Source organism: Sinohyriopsis cumingii, chromosome 14, assembly GCF_028554795.1.
Source record: "Sinohyriopsis cumingii isolate HCF-2022 chromosome 14, ASM2855479v2, whole genome shotgun sequence".
NCBI classification, from domain to species: Eukaryota; Metazoa; Mollusca; class Bivalvia; order Unionida; family Unionidae; genus Sinohyriopsis; species Sinohyriopsis cumingii.
This window is the reverse complement of record NC_142974.1, coordinates 118,477,285-118,496,451: the sequence shown is the minus strand read 5'-3', so window position 1 is coordinate 118,496,451 and position 19,167 is coordinate 118,477,285. Positions and strand designations below refer to the sequence as shown.

At 35.5% G+C, this 19,167-nt stretch overlaps 1 protein-coding gene across 3 annotated transcripts in view; it reads right to left on the bottom strand.

The window, feature by feature from the left end:
- Positions 1-19,167, bottom strand: part of LOC149784695 (uncharacterized) — a 98,853-nt gene that overhangs the window by 72,510 nt on the left and 7,176 nt on the right. For 2 of the 3 annotated variants that reach the window (XM_089932733.1, XM_089932734.1), the window contains exons 1-4: positions 16,470-16,543; positions 8,586-8,782; positions 4,850-4,928; positions 3,584-3,727 (exon numbers count right to left, since the gene is read on the bottom strand). In XM_089932733.1, the coding sequence (XP_089788859.1) occupies positions 3,584-3,727; positions 4,850-4,928; positions 8,586-8,782; positions 16,470-16,506 (457 nt within the window). In that variant the 5' untranslated portion in view covers positions 16,507-16,543. Of the gene's footprint in view, positions 1-3,583; positions 3,728-4,849; positions 4,929-8,585; positions 8,783-16,469; positions 16,544-19,167 lie in introns of those variants that run through there. The other variant, XM_089932735.1, reaches the window with a different exon arrangement.

The following is a 19,167-nucleotide window of genomic DNA, read 5'->3' as shown; positions in this document are numbered from 1 at the left end:
GCATTTGGGACCAACTACTAGTACTGTGAAGTGTTTAAACAAAAGTAAACCATTTCATTTAGACCGTGCCTTCAGGAAGAATAGCAATAACAATATTCAAGATGGCTGCCATAGCCATCATGTTGATGGTATGATCAGCACCATGTCTATTTTGGACCAACTAAATATAAGAAACATTTAAGGGAAAGCCCCATATCTATATCATGCTGTAGCAATAAAAAGATTTTCAATATGGCTATCAAGGCAGCCATATTGCAGGCCTGACTGGCAAAAGTTTCTTTCAGAACTGACTACATACCCTAAGAAGTCTCTTGGTGAAGTCCCAAACCTCTAAAACTAAATTAGTCTAATTCATGAAAAGATGCAATAACAAGGATTTTCAATACATACACTACGATGGACAAACTAAAGGTTTAATCACCACTATCTTCACATAGGACCAACTGGATACCATTACAAGTCAGCACAATTTTTAATGAGTATCAACCAGATACCATTACATGTCAGCACAATTTTTAATGAGTATCAACCAGATACCATTACAAGTCAACACAATTTTTAATGAGTATCAACCAGATACCATTACAAGTCAGCACAATTTTTAATGAGTATCAACCAGATACCATTACAAGTCAGCACAATTGTTAATGAGTATCAACCAGATACCATTACAGGTCAGCACAATTTGTAATGAATATCAACCAGATAACATTATAGGTCAGCACAGTTTTTAATGAGAATCAACCAGATACCATATCAAGTCAGGACCATTTTTAATGAGTATCAACCAGATACCATATCAAGTCAGGACCATTTTTAATGAGAATCAACCACATACAACAAGAAGTCTTTAAATGAAATTCCCATGTTGATATGTCTATCTCTTCAGACAAAGTGGTGATAACAAGAGTTGCAATGAAGGGAGTATGGACATTATAAAGAATCCCATTCAATACCATTTTCCTGTAAGATCAACTATATCTCAAGAAGAATGTGCTTGTCAAGTTTCCTGGCAACCATCAAGTTATTTCCATGAGGTAAGATATACTACATTAGATGGATATAAACTGGCACGAGTTAAAACATGCTACATTCGAGAGATATAAAATGGCATGAGGTAAAACATGCTACATTAGATGGATATAAATTGCCATGAGGTAAGACATACTCCTTTAGAGGGATATAAATTTGCATAGGGTAAAACATGCTGCATTACACTGATACAAACTGGCATGAGATAAGACATGCTACACTGGAAAGATATAAAATGCCATGAGGTAAGACATACTCCTTTAGAGGGATATAAATTTGCATAGGGTAGAACATGCTGCATTACACTGATACAAACTGGCATGAGATAAGACATGCTACATTAGAAGAATATAAACTGGCATCAGATAAGACATGCTACATTGGAAAGATATAAATTGGCATGAGGTAAGACATGCTACATTTGATGGATATAAAATGGCATGAGGTAAGACATGCAACATTAGATAAATATAAACTGGCATCAGATAAGACATGCTACATTGGAAAGATATAAATTGGCATGAGGTAAGACATGCTACATTTGATGGATATAAAATGGCATGAGGTAAAACATGCTACATTAGAGGGATATAAACTGCCATGAGGTATGTTTTATAAAGTGTACAGAGCCCTTAATAACACTAAATCTCATTTTGGGTAATTGGAAATTAAGGCCTTGGCAAGTAATGCAAGGAACAAATTCTATCAACTGGGTATACAATTTACTGGAGAATATCACCAAATTTGGTAACTCTGCATGATTTTTAAACAATTAGATGCAGTTTGGGACACATATACTGTGCAACCCCACTATAATGCAAATTTGGATATAACACAGTCGTGGCATGGCTCCCATAAATTCCTATATTCATTCGCACATGAAAAAATATTTTTTGTTTAAAAAACATGAAATAGTGTATACAAAATTTATTATCATTATGGGGAAGAGATTGCATATGAATTTGAATTTAATATGATCATGGCGTGGTTCCTAAAAATTTAAATACATGTATGTGTATTTTTCTCGTACTGGGGGGAAAAAATTTGTTTAATTACGAGAAATAGTGTGCAAAACGTTTATTATCATTTTGTGAAAAAGTTCACATATGAATTTTAATATAATACGATTGTGGCGTAGCTTCTGAAATTTAGCAATATCAGCAGGTTCTTGAAGTCTTATGCCAAAATAAACATTATCGGAAATGTTACTTATTATTGGTCCATGAGTAAAGTCAGTAAGTCATCTTTGTGATTGTCTTCAATTAATTCTGTATACAATCGTTGCTGAAACAATAGCCGACATGTTTTTCTTCTTTAACTGCATACACAACCAAGCATCAGACAATTGGGTGGTTGATAAAAGATTCTCACAGTTTAATAAACATCAAAAAACAAAAACCACCAATATGATTGCTGGGCTTGGCGGTGTTATTAGATGCAATCAGTTGACCAGTAAATAATGTCCACTTTATTAGCTAGATATTGAAAGGGTATGAAATTGTACATGCATTCAGCTTATACAAATTTATTAATGTGACTCGTGACCACTGCAGGTCTACTGCACTTTGTTCTCGGGTTTTACATGGGTATGGTGTTTGTTTATGAACTCGTTATTAATTTCCTATTTTTTATAAAAATATTTTACCATTATGGAAAAGCAAGTTCACAAACGCAAGTTGTTCTCTGCACTTTGCGCAATGATTAGTATAGTAGTTTTCACATGTTTATTTCAATATTCACAAAATCTGAAGTAAAAGTTATATGCATGCTGAAAGCATGTGTTGACTGATAATTATTCTTGCTGAATTTGTTTAAACAAATAAGCGTACAAGCATTAATTACTGGAAATTTGCAATGGATAAATTTACACGGAAATGCATATGAGAAAATTTTAGCAGTATGAAGTTTCTACAGATACCATTCATAGACCCTGGAACATAATGAACTGTACATGTGCTTCGTCTTTCTTAACCTAATTTTGCTGTTAATTTTTCCCAATGAATTCAGACACATAATGATATGTGACAAAATTATTGAGTAATTTACATATGTATGTAATTTTTGCAATGGATTTAAATACATATATTATGGATTAATTGCAAGTCCCAACAGTACGATATCAGACAGCAAGTAAACGGTACTGATACTCTGTTCATGCTGTATATTAGACGCAGAACTGAAACACAATGATCTGGAAAAAAATTATTGAATATTGTAAATCTGTGTGCAATTTTTCAATGGAATTACATGCATTATAGATGAACTGCATGCCACAACGTCACGACAGTAAATGGTGTTGATACCCTATTCATCGTATACATTAGACATGAAAACACGTATATGTGCCAATGAGTTGTTCTCTTAATTAAGTAAAATACTGTAAACCCCCACATTAACATAACCCCGATATTAACACGATCCAAATTTTGGACCCCAATTATCACATTATAGTGGGGTTCCACTGTACATCGGTACTGGCAAGGAGATTGAGAGAGCTATAGATAGTGGATCTTAATGACCCAATTAAAGGTCTTTAAAAAAATTAACTGACCTGTGATCTTCTCATAGCTGGGAATGTGTTCAGGCCTAGTGAAGAGGGAAGGGGGCTGTCTTTTGGCATCGAGGTCCCCGTCCCCTGTCTCCAGGGAATCAAGTAGACGATACAAGTCTGGAAGTGTGTCATCCTGCGGAGGAACTGTGAAACACATACATAAAACAAAATGAGATCACTTTACTATTGTTAAGATGCTGGTAAAATATTAAAATAAAATTTTCAAAAATAACTCTTTAATTATAACAAAAAGTTCCATGGCATAAAGTGAGTTAGACAGAAAGTTTAATTTTTATCTTTTATTCCCAAAAATTCTTTACAGAATCATTAATCAGTAACTAAGTTAGACATTGAAAACAATTATCAAATATTGCAAATGCAATATTTTGGATTACACATCGTAAACAAGTTCAACCTTCGGAATCATTTATCCAATGAAGTGTACATGAGTTGACCAACAACTTCAATATTTAAACAATACATTGGTACTCTTTTTCAGCAAGGTGGTTGTACCTGTACAGGTATGGTGCCAGGCTTGACTGTCAAAACAAGCAGCTATTTAATTGACCAATTAGGAAGCCAATTTAAAGGTATCTAGACAGTGGTCTGTCTACTAACAGCCAGAAAGAAAATGACACAACTGAGATAAATCTCCTTTTAAACCTCTGCACTGTCATTAACTCTGTCTTCTATACTCTAGCCTTGTCTTTAACTCTGTCTTCTCTACCCCAGCCCCGTCTTTAAATCTGTTTTTTATACCCCTGCTCTGTGTATATCCCAGCCCTATCTTTAGTTTTGTCTACAATACCCCAGTCCTGTCTTTAACTCTGTCTACAATAGCCCAGCCCTGTCTTTAACTATGTCTTCTATTCCACAGCCCTGTCTTTAGCTTTGTCTTCCAAACCACAGCCCTGTCCTCTGACTCTGTCCTATACATTAATGTTACATCATTAAAATTTCTCAGTGTTAATTTCTTGGGATGTTTTAATATCCATCTGTACTCATAAATCGAGTCAAACAGCAAACAACATAATGTTAAGAAATAAAGATCTGTTACTGTACATCAAGGTAAAATATAATCTTAAGAAATAGTTACAAGAGATCTTTTTACTGTACCTTGACTGGGAACCCAGACTGTGTGGATTTCAAAATATAACAAAAGAAAAATGTACAGAGAATCATAAGAAAACCCTTCATTGATATTACATAAGGTAAATATACTCCAAAATAAATTCTAATTTGTTTTCCTTTAAATTCGTAACTCACCATATTCAAATGTATCATGCTCCATTTCAACTTCTTCAAATGAAGTGAATTCGGATGTTGTTGTTTCAGTCTTGGTGTTCTATGAAAAAAAAAAAAAATTAAAAAATTAAACAATATATATATAAAGTGATTATTGACTTTAGGACTAAATTACTATTTTAGAAATTATTGTGAATTCATGAAAGGATATTTTGGATTATTCATTGTGAAACATCAAAACTGTTTGCACATAAGCAAATTCAAGACCACTGGCACATCAACACTTTCAAGATTGGAATTCAGAACACCACTGGAATTTATACCCACATGGATGATGCCATTGGGATGATGCTTGAATTGTAGCTGGCCAGCCCTCTGTTGCCATGAGAAGAAGAAATATACGGCAGGTGGAACGCTCACAGGTTTCAGTTTCCCTACTTGGCCAAATTACCTAGATCCGATTTGTCTGCACCAGCTTCAATCGTTCTGAGCGAACAGCTATTTAGTGAAGCAGGCCAGATTTTTTGGATCGTCATGGATCGTTACTTGGCAAGATGGGAGAAATGTTACTGTTGCATAATTAAAACCTACCTCAGCTAGGCTTTCAGTATTAGCTGCAGCCAGCATACAATGACATCTAACTTTAGTCTTAAAGCATGCATATTATTAATTTTAATTATCATTGGGCTATTGTTATTAACATTTTTAGTCATTTATTGAAATCTAGTAATGGTGACCTACATCATATCTGCCTTATAAAAAGGACTGTGTTATAATCAGCATGGGATCATACCTGCCTATAAAATGGACTGTGTTATAATCTGCATGGGATCATACCTGCCTATAAAATGGACTGTGTTATAATCAGCATGGGATCATACCTGCCTCATAAAATGGACTGTGTTATAATCAGCATGGGAAACATGACTATACCTGCCTATAAAATGGACTGTGTTATATTCAGCATGGTATCATACCTGCCTATAAAATGGACTGTGTTATAATCAGCATGGGATCATACCTGCCTATAAAATGGACTGTGTTATAATAAGCATGTGAAACATGATCATACCTGCCTATTAAATGGACTGTGTTATAATCAGCATGGGAAACATGACTATACCTGCCTATAAAATGGACTGTGTTATATTCAGCATGGTATCATACCTGCCTATAAAATGGACTGTGTTATAATCAGCATGGGATCATACCTGCCTATAAAATGGACTGTGTTATAATAAGCATGTGAAACATGATCATACCTGCCTATAAAATGGACTGTGTTATAATCAGTATGGGATCATACCTGCCTCATAAAATGGACTGTGTTATAATCATCATGGGAAACATGATCATACCTGCCTATAAACTGGACTGTTATAATCAGCATGGGATCATACCTGCCTATAAAATGGACTGTGTTATAATCAGCATGGGATCATACCTGCCTATAAAAAGGACTGTGTTATAATCAGTATGGGATCATACCTGCCTATAAAATGGTCTGTGTTATAATCAGCATGGGATCATACCTGCCTCATAAAAAGGACTGTGTTATAATCAGCATGGGAAACATGATCATACCTGCCTATAAAATGGACTGTGTTATAATCAGCATGGGATCATACCTGCCTCATAAAAAGGACTGTGTTACAATCAGCATGGGATCATACCTGCCTATAAAATGGACTGTGTTATAATCAGCATGGGATCATACCTGCCTATAAAATGGACTGTTATAATCAGCATGGGATCATACGTGCCTCATAAAAAGGACTGTGTTATAATCAGCATGGGAAACATGATCATACCGGCCTATAAAATGGACTGTGTTATAATCAGCATGGGATCATACCTCCCAATAAAAAGGACTGTGTTATAATCAGCATGGGATCATACCTCCCAATAAAAAGACTGTGTTATAATCAGCATGGGATCATACCGGCCTATAAAATGGACTGTGTTATAATCAGCATGGGATCATACCTCCCAATAAAAAGGACTGTGTTATAATCAGCATGGGATCATACCTCCCAATAAAAAGACTGTGTTATAATCAGCATGGGATCATACCGGCCTATAAAATGGACTGTGTTATAAGTAGCATGGGATCATACCTGCCTATAAAATGGTCTGTGTTATAATCAGCATGGGATCATACCTCCCAATAAAAAGACTGTGTTATAATCAGCATGGGATCATACCGGCCTATAAAATGGACTGTGTTATAATCAGCATGGGATCATACCTGCCTCATAAAAAGGACTGTGTTACAATCAGCATGGGATCATACCTGCCTATAAAATGGACTGTGTTATAATCAGCATGGGATCGTACCTGCCTATAAAATGGACTGTTATAATCAGCATGGGATCATACGTGCCTCATAAAAAGGACTGTGTTATAATCAGCATGGGAAACATGATCATACCGGCCTATAAAATGGACTGTGTTATAATCAGCATGGGATCATACCTCCCAATAAAAAGGACTGTGTTATAATCAGCATGGGATCATACCTCCCAATAAAAAGACTGTGTTATAATCAGCATGGGATCATACCGGCCTATAAAATGGACTGTGTTATAATCAGCATGGGATCATACCTCCCAATAAAAAGGACTGTGTTATAATCAGCATGGGATCATACCTCCCAATAAAAAGACTGTGTTATAATCAGCATGGGATCATACCGGCCTATAAAATGGACTGTGTTATAAGTAGCATGGGATCATACCTGCCTATAAAATGGTCTGTGTTATAATCAGCATGGGATCATACCTCCCAATAAAAAGACTGTGTTATAATCAGCATGGGATCATACCGGCCTATAAAATGGACTGTGTTATAATCAGCATGGGATCATACCTGCCTCATAAAAAGGACTGTGTTACAATCAGCATGGGATCATACCTGCCTATAAAATGGACTGTGTTATAATCAGCATGGGATCATACCTGCCTATAAAATGGACTGTTATAATCAGCATGGGATCATACGTGCCTCATAAAAAGGACTGTGTTATAATCAGCATGGGAAACATGATCATACCGGCCTATAAAATGGACTGTGTTATAATCAGCATGGGATCATACCTCCCAATAAAAAGGACTGTGTTATAATCAGCATGGGATCATACCTCCCAATAAAAAGACTGTGTTATAATCAGCATGGGATCATACCGGCCTATAAAATGGACTGTGTTATAATCAGCATGGGATCATACCTCCCAATAAAAAGGACTGTGTTATAATCAGCATGGGATCATACTTCCCAATAAAAAGACTGTGTTATAATCAGCATGGGATCATACCGGCCTATAAAATGGACTGTGTTATAATCAGCATGGGATCATACCTGCCTATAAAATGGACTGTGTTATAATCAGCATGGGATCATACCTGCCTCATAAAAAGGACTGTGTTATAATAAGGCACCTTATAGTTATGGACCAAGTATTTCTTAAATATTGAAACTAAATTCCCCCAAAATAATAGATTGCCTTGACGTCATAGACACAATGATGTCATGAAACAAGACAGAGTAGTGTTTTCAAATTTCTATGCTATTTTGACATAATGCAAGCTTGGATAATAGCCATGTGTCATACATAGTATATAGAAATCATGCACGGGTGTTCCATACTGAAAAGACTGGCCTGCACACAATGGAATGTAAAAAATGCTGTTTCTGTATTACCTTTATTAAGTAAATCATATTGCTAGAAATGTATTACAGATTAAAAATAACTATTTACAGTCACTGTCTCCTTCATGGTCTCTTTCGTCTTGTGACCAGATGAAGTGGTTCCGCTCGAAGCTGGCTCCGTCTTATCAGAGCCATCCCCTGACTCCCTCGGGATAGAAGACTGCTGCTCCATTCTCTGTCTATGTTTTCTTTTTTTCTTCACTGGTATGTCTACTGGCACACTATTCTCTTTATTTAAAGGGTCATCTGTAAGAAAATATTTAAATGATATACAAAGTTTAATGAGAATAAAAAGATGAATTTAAATGTAATCCCTAATTTGTATACTCTGTATTCACTGTCTTCCCAAAGTATCAATTTTTATGGATTTTTTTCTCAAATGGATTTCTTGGTTGATACAAACCAAATCCTTGAAGGACAATAAAGCATTGGATGCATTCCCATTTTAAAGTTTATTTGCCATTGTGCAAATAAATTTCAGATTTTTACTTGCCTGTTTTAACTTATAATTTATCTTCCCTTTCAAAAATATAATATCCACATCACATAAGAATACATCACATAAAGTTAAATATTGCATGTTTTATGCAAATCTTATGTACAATGTCAGCGATTGGAAATAACAGATCTCAGATTTCAAGACAAGTAATCTAAGTCAAGATATTTTCTTGCCCCATGTGAAAATTCACTTGCCCAGGGCAACTAGAATTTGTAAGGCCTGAATTACAGAACAAAATTTCCCCAATCACAAACCTACTCAAGAACTTTTTAGCTAATGAAAATGTCAATTTCTGGCAAACAATAAACTCCTCTGCCTTAAACAAAAAAACATTAACATTATTTACATGTATTCAAATAAAATTTACAAAATTGTCCTTATAATTTTTTCTTGTTTCTTAGACTTATTCTCTGGACACAATCTGACTGCCTTACAAGTCATGACAATTACTGAATGTTTCCACTTGTGCTATTTTTATACCTGTTGATATTCTATCCACTTTGAGTCAGTTTACAAACATTTACCTTGTATAGCTATAAGTATATTTCTATACCAAGAGAAGCACTAGTATTCAATACACTTTTCAGCACTGAATAAGCTAGAGCTTTAGAACATAGCATTATTTGGACTCTACATGTATAATACAAATGTTTGTTTATAATTACAATACATGTATGCTTTAAGGTCAGGTTGTTCTGTGTTGGACTGTGCAAAGAGTACACAATGTAAATTATAACCCATCAATGGCATAGTCCTTGACAACTAAATCGAAGATCTTACCTGTATTAAATTTGCTAACTAAGCTGCTAATTTTAAAACATTACTTTTGTGGAGGTCATTCAATGGAATACAAAAGTCATACTTCTCAGCCTAAAGTCTTTTATGCAAATACAATAATGTTAAAGGTAAAACCTCTTATCCCCATTGCTGATAGCACTTGCATTTCCTTTCATAATTCTAAATTATCTGTCATGAAAACACACCACATAAAATACAAGCCTGTACAGAAACTATGACCCTTTAAACTGGTTTAAATAACACATGTCAATTACCTTCAGACTAGATTATACATGTCAATTACCTTTAGACTAGATTATACATGTCAATTACCTTCAGACTAGAGTATACATGTCAATTACCTTCAGACTAGAGTATACATGTAAATTACCTTCATACTAGATTATACATGTCAATTACCTTCAGACTAGAGTATACATGTCAATTACCTTCAGAATAGATTATACATGTCAATTACCTTCAGACTAGGTTATACATGTCAGTTACCTTCAGACTAGATTATACATATCTGTTATCATCAAACTATGTCAGGTTGTTCAGTATATACCTGTGTACAACAATTACCTAATTACCAAGAGGCCACAGATTAGGATGTGAGAAAAAAGTATGCAATGGATGTTCCAGCATATAAGTCATACCCCTTCCAGTGCATAAGCCACAGCCCTTCTAGAACATAGGTCATACCCCTTCCTGCACAATGGTTATATCCCTTTCCAACACATAGTTCATAACCCTTCAATCACATAAACCATACCCCTTCCAGCACAATGGTCATATCCCCTCCAGCACATAAGCCATACCCCTTCCAACACATAGGTCATATTCCTTCCAGCACATACACCATGCCTCTTCCAGCAAACAGGCCATACTCATTGAAGCATATAGGCCATACCTCCTCCAGCACATAAGCCATACCCCTTCCAGCACATACACCATATCCCTTCCAGCACATACACCATATTCTTTTCAGCACATACACCAAATCCCTTCCAGCACATATGCTATACCCCTTCCAGTACATACACCATATCCCTTCCAGCACATAGGCCATACCCCTTCCAGCACATACACCATATCCCTTCCAGCACATACACCATACCCCTTCCAGCACATACACCATATTCCTTCCAACACATAAGCCATACCCCTTCCAGCACATACATCATATCCCATCCAGCACATACACCATATCCCTTCCAGCACATACACCATATCCCTTCCAGCACATACACCATACCCCTTCCAGCACATACACCATATCCCTTCCAGCACATAAGCCATACCCCTTCCAACACATACACCATATTCCTTCCAGCACATACACCATATCCCTTCCAGCACATACACCATATCCCTTCCAGCATATACACCATACCCCTTCCAGCACGTACACCATATCCCTTCCAGCACATAAGCCATACCCCTTCCAACACATACACCATATTCCTTCCAGCACATACAACATACCACTTCCAGCAAACAGGCCATACTCATTCAAGCATATAGGCCATATTCATTCAAGCATATAGGCCATACCTCCTCCAGCACATAAGCCATACCCCTTCCAGCACATACACCATATTCCTTCCAGCACATACACCATATCCCTTTCAGCACATAAGCCATATCCCTTCCAGCACATACACCATATCCCTTCCAGCACATAAGCCATATCCCTTCCAGCACATACACCATATCCCTTCCAGCACATACACCATATCCCTTCCAGCACATAGGCCATACCCCTTCCAGCACATTCCTCATTTACTTTTCAAAAATTTATGGATACTGATTTATTTTAAAGTATCATATTTCAATTTCATGTTCTAAGTTTGTTTCATGCTTAACATGTGCTGAAAATATTCTCAAATCTGCCATGATGTTATGCACCATGGTGCACTCTTTCTTTCCCACACAAAGAAATGGCTCATTTTGAAAGTGAAAGATTCTTCCTTTTTTTGTCAGGAGCTATTCAAGAACTGAAAATTTACAGGAGATATTTTCCCACCATTTGTAAAAATGGGGGAATTTTCTAAAAGGGGGGGGGGAGGATTTAATGATGAAATAATGACAGGGCTTGTAAATATCATTTATGATTGTTTCACATGCACAGATTTTCCTGTGAAACTTTGAAGAAATTTGTGTGATTCATGTAACAGAATATCCTAGAATACACCCTATTTCATACAGTATCCATATACTTTGGGGGGAAAATGCATGTTTATTAGTCCAACACATATACAACAATAGAAACATTTGTAAAAAAATGTAAAACTTTCAGCAATAACTGTTATGGACATTTTGTGATATAAATTCCCATGAGATTGTACCCAAAGTCTCAAAGGGTAATAACTTAATAACTTTTTGGAGTGAATTTAGTGTCAATAATATCTGAATGTGAGAACCAAGAACAGATCAAGACATATCCCAACATTTATCCTTACGATCACTGAGAAATCTCGACAAATTAAACAGTTTCAAGATTTCCCATCACATGTAGCATCCTTTGATAAATGGAGGCAAGACTGTAGACTAGCCTACAACAAAACTCTTCAAAAATGGCTGAAAGTATCCCTGGAAAAGGTTACAGTCCACCAAAAATGCTCAAAGCTCACATGAGTAAATTTTTGTAAACCTTAGTTTTAATCCAGTTAAAATTCAAAATGTATATACTGGAAATAGACATTAAAAAGAAAATACAACAAACAATAAAAGAATAAAATTTAGCCACAGGTCCACGCAGAAAAAACAAATAGCCAACCAAAAAGAAACTAAATTTAACCAAATTAAATGTTTTTTAATGCAACTAGATCCTACCAGTGATTAAAAAAAAACAAAATTCAGTGTTAACTTTTCTGCAACAGTTTTGAATAATATTGGGCTGGTATATACCGTATATACCCACTTAAAAATCATTTCTAACTACAAACTACAAAGACCCTGATTGGCCATAGCAAAATGCACCAGCATATCAGGGTCTACGTTCCTTGTTATAGTGATTTCTCCAAACAAGCTGCCGAACCTAACTTACGCGTAAATATATATTGGTCAAATTTTCTTTTCTTGGTTTAATAAATGAATCTATATATTCTCCAATGATCAAAATGAAGACTAATTGTATTCCAATTGGTATATATAAAACATCAAAAAGAGAAAAAATGTCTAACAGATCCAATAAGAAAATTTTCCAAAATAATGTTCACTTGCAAATATAATGGCAGCCAAAAAAATGAAGCTGTCATGAATTTGTCAGCTGGCTTAGAAGAAATTCCCAAGTTGTTACCTATACAATGATACAATGTCTTATTTCAAAATACATTTGTTCACATCTTGTAAGATGTTCAACATTATTTTTGAGACTGACATATCTTGCTGAATAACATAAACTTATTTGCAAGGGATGAGGTCTCCATGATTACACATCAAGTGTCCTGTGTACTCTGCTTTTGTCATTCTCTATTCAATTAATTTCAATATTTAATTTTTTCATTAATTTTTTATGTAATTTGATTTTGTGTGTTTCCACATGATTAAATTTGGGGATGGTTGTGTTTCATATAATGCTCCTCCCACCCATTTACTGTTGCATAACATACCATGGATGAATTACAGTTATTGTTGTTGAACTTACCATGGACAATTACAGTGTGTGTGTGTGTGATTTGGATTTTTAACGTAGCTTTAACAATTTTTCAGTCGTATCGCTACGATGTCTGCAGTGTGGCAGTTTATAGTGATGTCTAGCACTGGGGCATCATGTCGCAGACATGTAACATCATGTCCCACCCAGTCACATTATCCTGACACCAGGCCGACCAGTCCTAACACTAACCTCGTAATGCTGAGCGCCAAGCGAGGAAGCTGTTAGTACCATTTTTGTAAGTCTTTCGTATGACTTGGCCAGGGATCGAACCCACGACCTCCCACATCCGAGGTGGATGCTCTAACCACTAGGCCACCGGAGCGGTGGACAATAACAGAATGTGTTTACTATTAACACACTGTGGGTAATAACAGTATGTGTTTACTATTGTTTAACACACTATGGGTAATAACAGTATGTGTTTACTATTGTTTAACACACTATGGGTAATAACAGCATGTATTTGCTATTGTTTAACACACTATGGGTAATAACAGCATGTATTTGCTATTGTTTAACACACTATGGGTAATAACAGTATGTGTTTACTATTGTTTAACACACTATGGGTAATAACAGTATGTCTTTACTATTGTTTAACACACTATGGGTAATAACAGCATGTATTTGCTATTGTTTAACACACTATGGGTAATAACAGTATGTCTTTACTATTGTTTAACACACTATGGGTAATAACAGTATGTGTTCTGACATCAACTTAGTCAAATTATATACACATCCCACTCTGGGTGAAAAACTGAACAATTCTAAAAAGAAAGCAATAGCATATATGAAATTCATTCTTGACCTTAACACAGTAACAGTACATATGGCATTCAGTTCCATCTTAAAAACATAGCTACAGTACATATGGAATTCAGTTTCCATCTCAAAACACAGCTACAGTAAATATGGAATTCACTTTCCATCCTAAAAATGCAGCTACAGTACATATGGAATTCAGTTTCCATCTTAGAAACACAGCTACAGTACATATGGCATTCAGTTCCCATCTTAAAAATGCAGCTACAGTAAATATGGAATTCACCTTCCATCTTAAAAATGCAGCTACAGTACATATGGAATTCAGTTTCCATATCAAAACACAGCTACAGTACATATGGAATTCAGTTTCCATCTTAAAAACACAGCTACAGTACATATGGAATTCAATTTCCATCTTAAAAACACAGCTACAGTACATATGGAATTCAGTTTCCATCTTAGAAACACAGCTTCAGTACATATGGAATTCAGTTTCCATCTCAAAACACAGCTACAGTAAATGTGGAATTCACTTTCCATCTTAAAAATGCAGCTACAGTAAATATGGAATTCACTTTCCATCTTAGAAACACAGCTACAGTACATATGGCATTCAGTTTCCATCTTAAAAACACAGCTACAGTACATATGGAATTCAGTTTCCATCTTAGAAACACAGCTACAGTACATATGGAATTCAGTTTCCATCTCAAAACACAGCTACAGTAAATATGTAATTCAGTTTCCATCTCAAAACACAGCTACAGTACATATGACATTCAGTTTCCATCTCAAAACACAGCTACAGTACATATGGCATTCAGTTTCCATCTTAAAAACACAGCTACAGTACATATGGAATTCAGTTTCCATCTGAAAACACAGCTACAGTACATATGGAATTCAGTTTCCATCTTAAAAACACAGCTACAGTACATATGGAATTCAGTTTCCATCTTAAAAACACAGCTACAGTACATATGGAATTCAGTTTCCATCTTAAAAACACAGCTACAGTACATATGGCATTCAGTTTCCATCTTAAAAACACAGCTACAGTACATATGGAATTCAGTTTCCATCTTAAAAACACAGCTACAGTACATATGGCATTCAGTTTCCATCTTAAAAACACAGCTACAGTACATATACCAAAGAGATGCTGATGGTGGTACTCAAAATGTAAGGTCCATGAGTACATTATTTCAAGGCCAAAGAAGGAACTGTTTCAAAAATTGTTTTCAATATACTAGTCAACTGGAAGGAAACAACATTCCTAGTGACATAAAGCAGGCTTCCTAGCATTTCTTCTGTTCATAATTGATTTCTGAAATGGACAAAATCTTAAGACAATTTAACAGTTATAGTAATATAAATACTGCCTGCTTTTCTGCAATTTTGCATTTTCACAGTTGAATTTTTCAATGCAGAATGATATTTTTATTTTCTATATGTTTATGTGTAATCCAGTCTTGATCCAAAAACACAGCAATAGTTCATATGGAATTAGTCTGGATTTCAAAAGCGCAGCAATAGTACATACAAAATCAGCCTTGATCTTAACAATACAGCAATATTACATATGGGATTCAGCCTTGATCTTAACAACACAACATTAGTACATATGGAATTCAGTGTTGATATTAACAACACAGTAACAGTACATATGGAATTCAGTCTTGATCTTAACAACACAGCAATATTACATATGGGATTCAGCCTTGATCTTAACAACACAACATTAGTACATATGGAATTCAGTGTTGATATTAACAACACAGTAACAGTACATATGGAATTCAGTCTTGATCTTAACAACACAACATTAGTACATATGGAATTCAGTCTTGATCTTAACAACACAGCAATATTACATATGGAATTAGTATTGATCTTACAAACACAGCAATAATACATAAAGAATTCAATTGTGATTTTACAAAACATGCAAGTATTGTAACACAATTTCCAACCGTGTAAATAACAACCTATCTCCTTCACATTTATGAGTGGTCCAGACCATGATAACAATCAATCTCCTTCACATTTATGAGTGGTCCAGACCATGATAACAGCCCATCACCTTCACATTCATGAGTGGTCCAGACCATGATAACAGCCCATCACCATCACACTTACATGTGTTACAAGCCATATAACAACCTATCACCTTCAAATTTATGTGCCCAAATATGTCACCAAGACAACATTATCATTCCAATTACCAGAGGATGGTAAACTTTGCTTGTCACGATCTGCCATGTCGATCGGGTATCAGTGTAACTTGTTCTTATACCACTGATAAAAAAAAGAAAAATATATAGAATGAATACTGGCTTTGTAGTATATGTAGTACACAGTATTTTACCTATCCTTTACTAACTTTCACAAAATTTTCCCATCTATCAACCAATTTGTAATCAGTAACCTATTTTCCTTCTTCTATTAAATCGTTCCTTCTGCCTGATCATTCTTCTACATATATAATTCCTCCTTTCCATCAAATCTATATAACCCATACCTGTCAGTAAAAACCATATTAATGTTGTATGTGGTCCCATCTCTGTGTGTGTGTGTGTAATGACACAATCAATTGCAGCAATGTGGGTATGGTATTGTTTCAAGATACATGATACAAGATACATTATACATAATACATTATAGAATATTCAAGATACAAAGAAAAATAAAGACAAAATCTACAAAAAAGGCAACTACCACACTCCAGTGCACCTGATTATAACAAAGTTCCTGTTATAATGTGGGTACAAGGATGGTCATAGACCACATGTCATTATTGAATAGTTATTTAGTTAAAATTAATGTGACCTCAATATAAGATGGTTAAGTAGCTTCTCGTAGGTCAGTGGTTCTTTCCGGGGATTTCCCGGGTTCTTCCTCCACCATTAATACTGGCTGCCATGTATAGCCTATCGTGTGCTGAAAAATGACGTTAAACCCTACAAAAACAACAACAACAACTATAACATTGTTCATACTGAATTATATTAGTGTTGGCTGATGATTAACTTTCATCACCTGTTCAGTCACAATTGATCACTTATTCATAGCTAACTATGTTGGCTAGTTGGGCTACAGAATAACTTTAGCTGGACTGTAATAAGTCTTTGTGGACAAAAGAATGCCTTTAGTCATACTTTAAAGAGTCCTTAACATGTTTGATTAGCTTGGAATTTCTGTAAGACAAAATATATATTCTCATAGCAGCACTGACTTAGCAAAACTCTGGTGGAAATTTAAACTCTGCCTCTTTGCACTTCCCTCTCTCCTAATTATAGGTAGAATATTTTACTTTAAAAGGACAATGTAGTTATTCATAATACATTGTAATTATAATGGTATAATATATTCCAATACTTTCACTTCTGATTTATTTTATTCAGTTCTCTGTTGGCACTGTGAAAGTTTTATAAGCTTTCATGGGACACATGGACATAGTGGTAGTCTGTATGAGCTTTCATGGGACATCTGGACATAGTGGAAGTTTGTATGAACTTGCATGGGACACGTGGACATAGTGGTAGTCTGTATGAGCTATCATGGGACATCTGGACATAGTGGTAGTCTGTATGAGCTTTCATGGGACACGTGGACATAGTGGTAGTCTGTATGAGCTTTCATTAAATATAAAACACTTTCACCACTGTTCAAAGTCCACTGCTAGGATATGAACAAATCTGGCTATTTAAGAAGGGTGTTGTTAAACACAAGTTATTTTTTCTACAGTGTACTGTACATTAGTATTAAATGATACAAACATTGCAGTCACAGTCTAGTATCACAGACACATAGGAAAAGGATAGCCAGCTGAATGGAATTTAATTGAATTGGAGGAATTATTTCCCTTTCCATCCTGTCAACATTGGGCTTGGTTTAAATAAATCCAAAACCTCTAATAGAACATTAGTATATTTATCATACTCAGCCCTTCAGTATTGATCCCTAGCAGACATTTGCACAGAAAAATACGTCTAAAAGCCAGTCTGAAATTTGTACCAAAATGCCAACCCCATTTCTAGTATAACACTTAAGATACACATGTAACATTTTCTTCACTTAACTGACATGTCCTGATAGGGGATGGTTGTTGTTGTTGTTGTTGTTGTTGGGCTTAACGCCATTTTTCAGCACAAGATAGGCTATACATGGCGGCCAGTATTAATGGTGGAGGAAGAACCCAGGAAAACCCCGGAAAGAACCACCGACCCACGAGAAGCTAATGGCAAGCTTTCTCACATACCCACATTGACTGAATCTGAGACTCGAACCGATGCAGACAGAGGTGAGATGGCAGTGATCCGTAACGGAGAGTGCTTTAGACACTCGAGGCCTCGATAGGGGATGGTACATCACATCATAAGTTCATACTCTGTAGACCATTGCTATGGTGTTCAAGAGAGTTTCACTGTTAATTTATTAACCTTAGCCTATTTGGGGGTTCAAGATTTTGGCCTGATTCCAAAACTGTGCATATATTCTCAGTTTAACCTGAAACTTCTAGAGAGGAGCAAGATAGGAAGTTCAGAAAACAAGTAAAATCACAAAATCTTTGTTCCCTTCTTGCATTTCTAAGCAAAATATGGGGAAATAATTAGAGAAAAACTTGACCATTTTTAACTAAGCTGGTTCATGTAGCACTGTAAGAACATGGCATGTATAAATTATTTCCCACATTTTTATCCTGTTGATTTTACCTACATATATTTATTACTACATTCTGATTAACACAATTCTTATGAAAATGGTGCAGTCTCTTGGTCATAATCAATGTAAACAATCTTGATATAAAATTTGAATGAGTTTATAGAAATGACATGAAAAATAGCTGCTAGACAGCAACAGAGTCAGCCAATCAGATGCAAAAGTTTTTCAGATTTGAATTCCTCATCCTCAAGTAGCCAA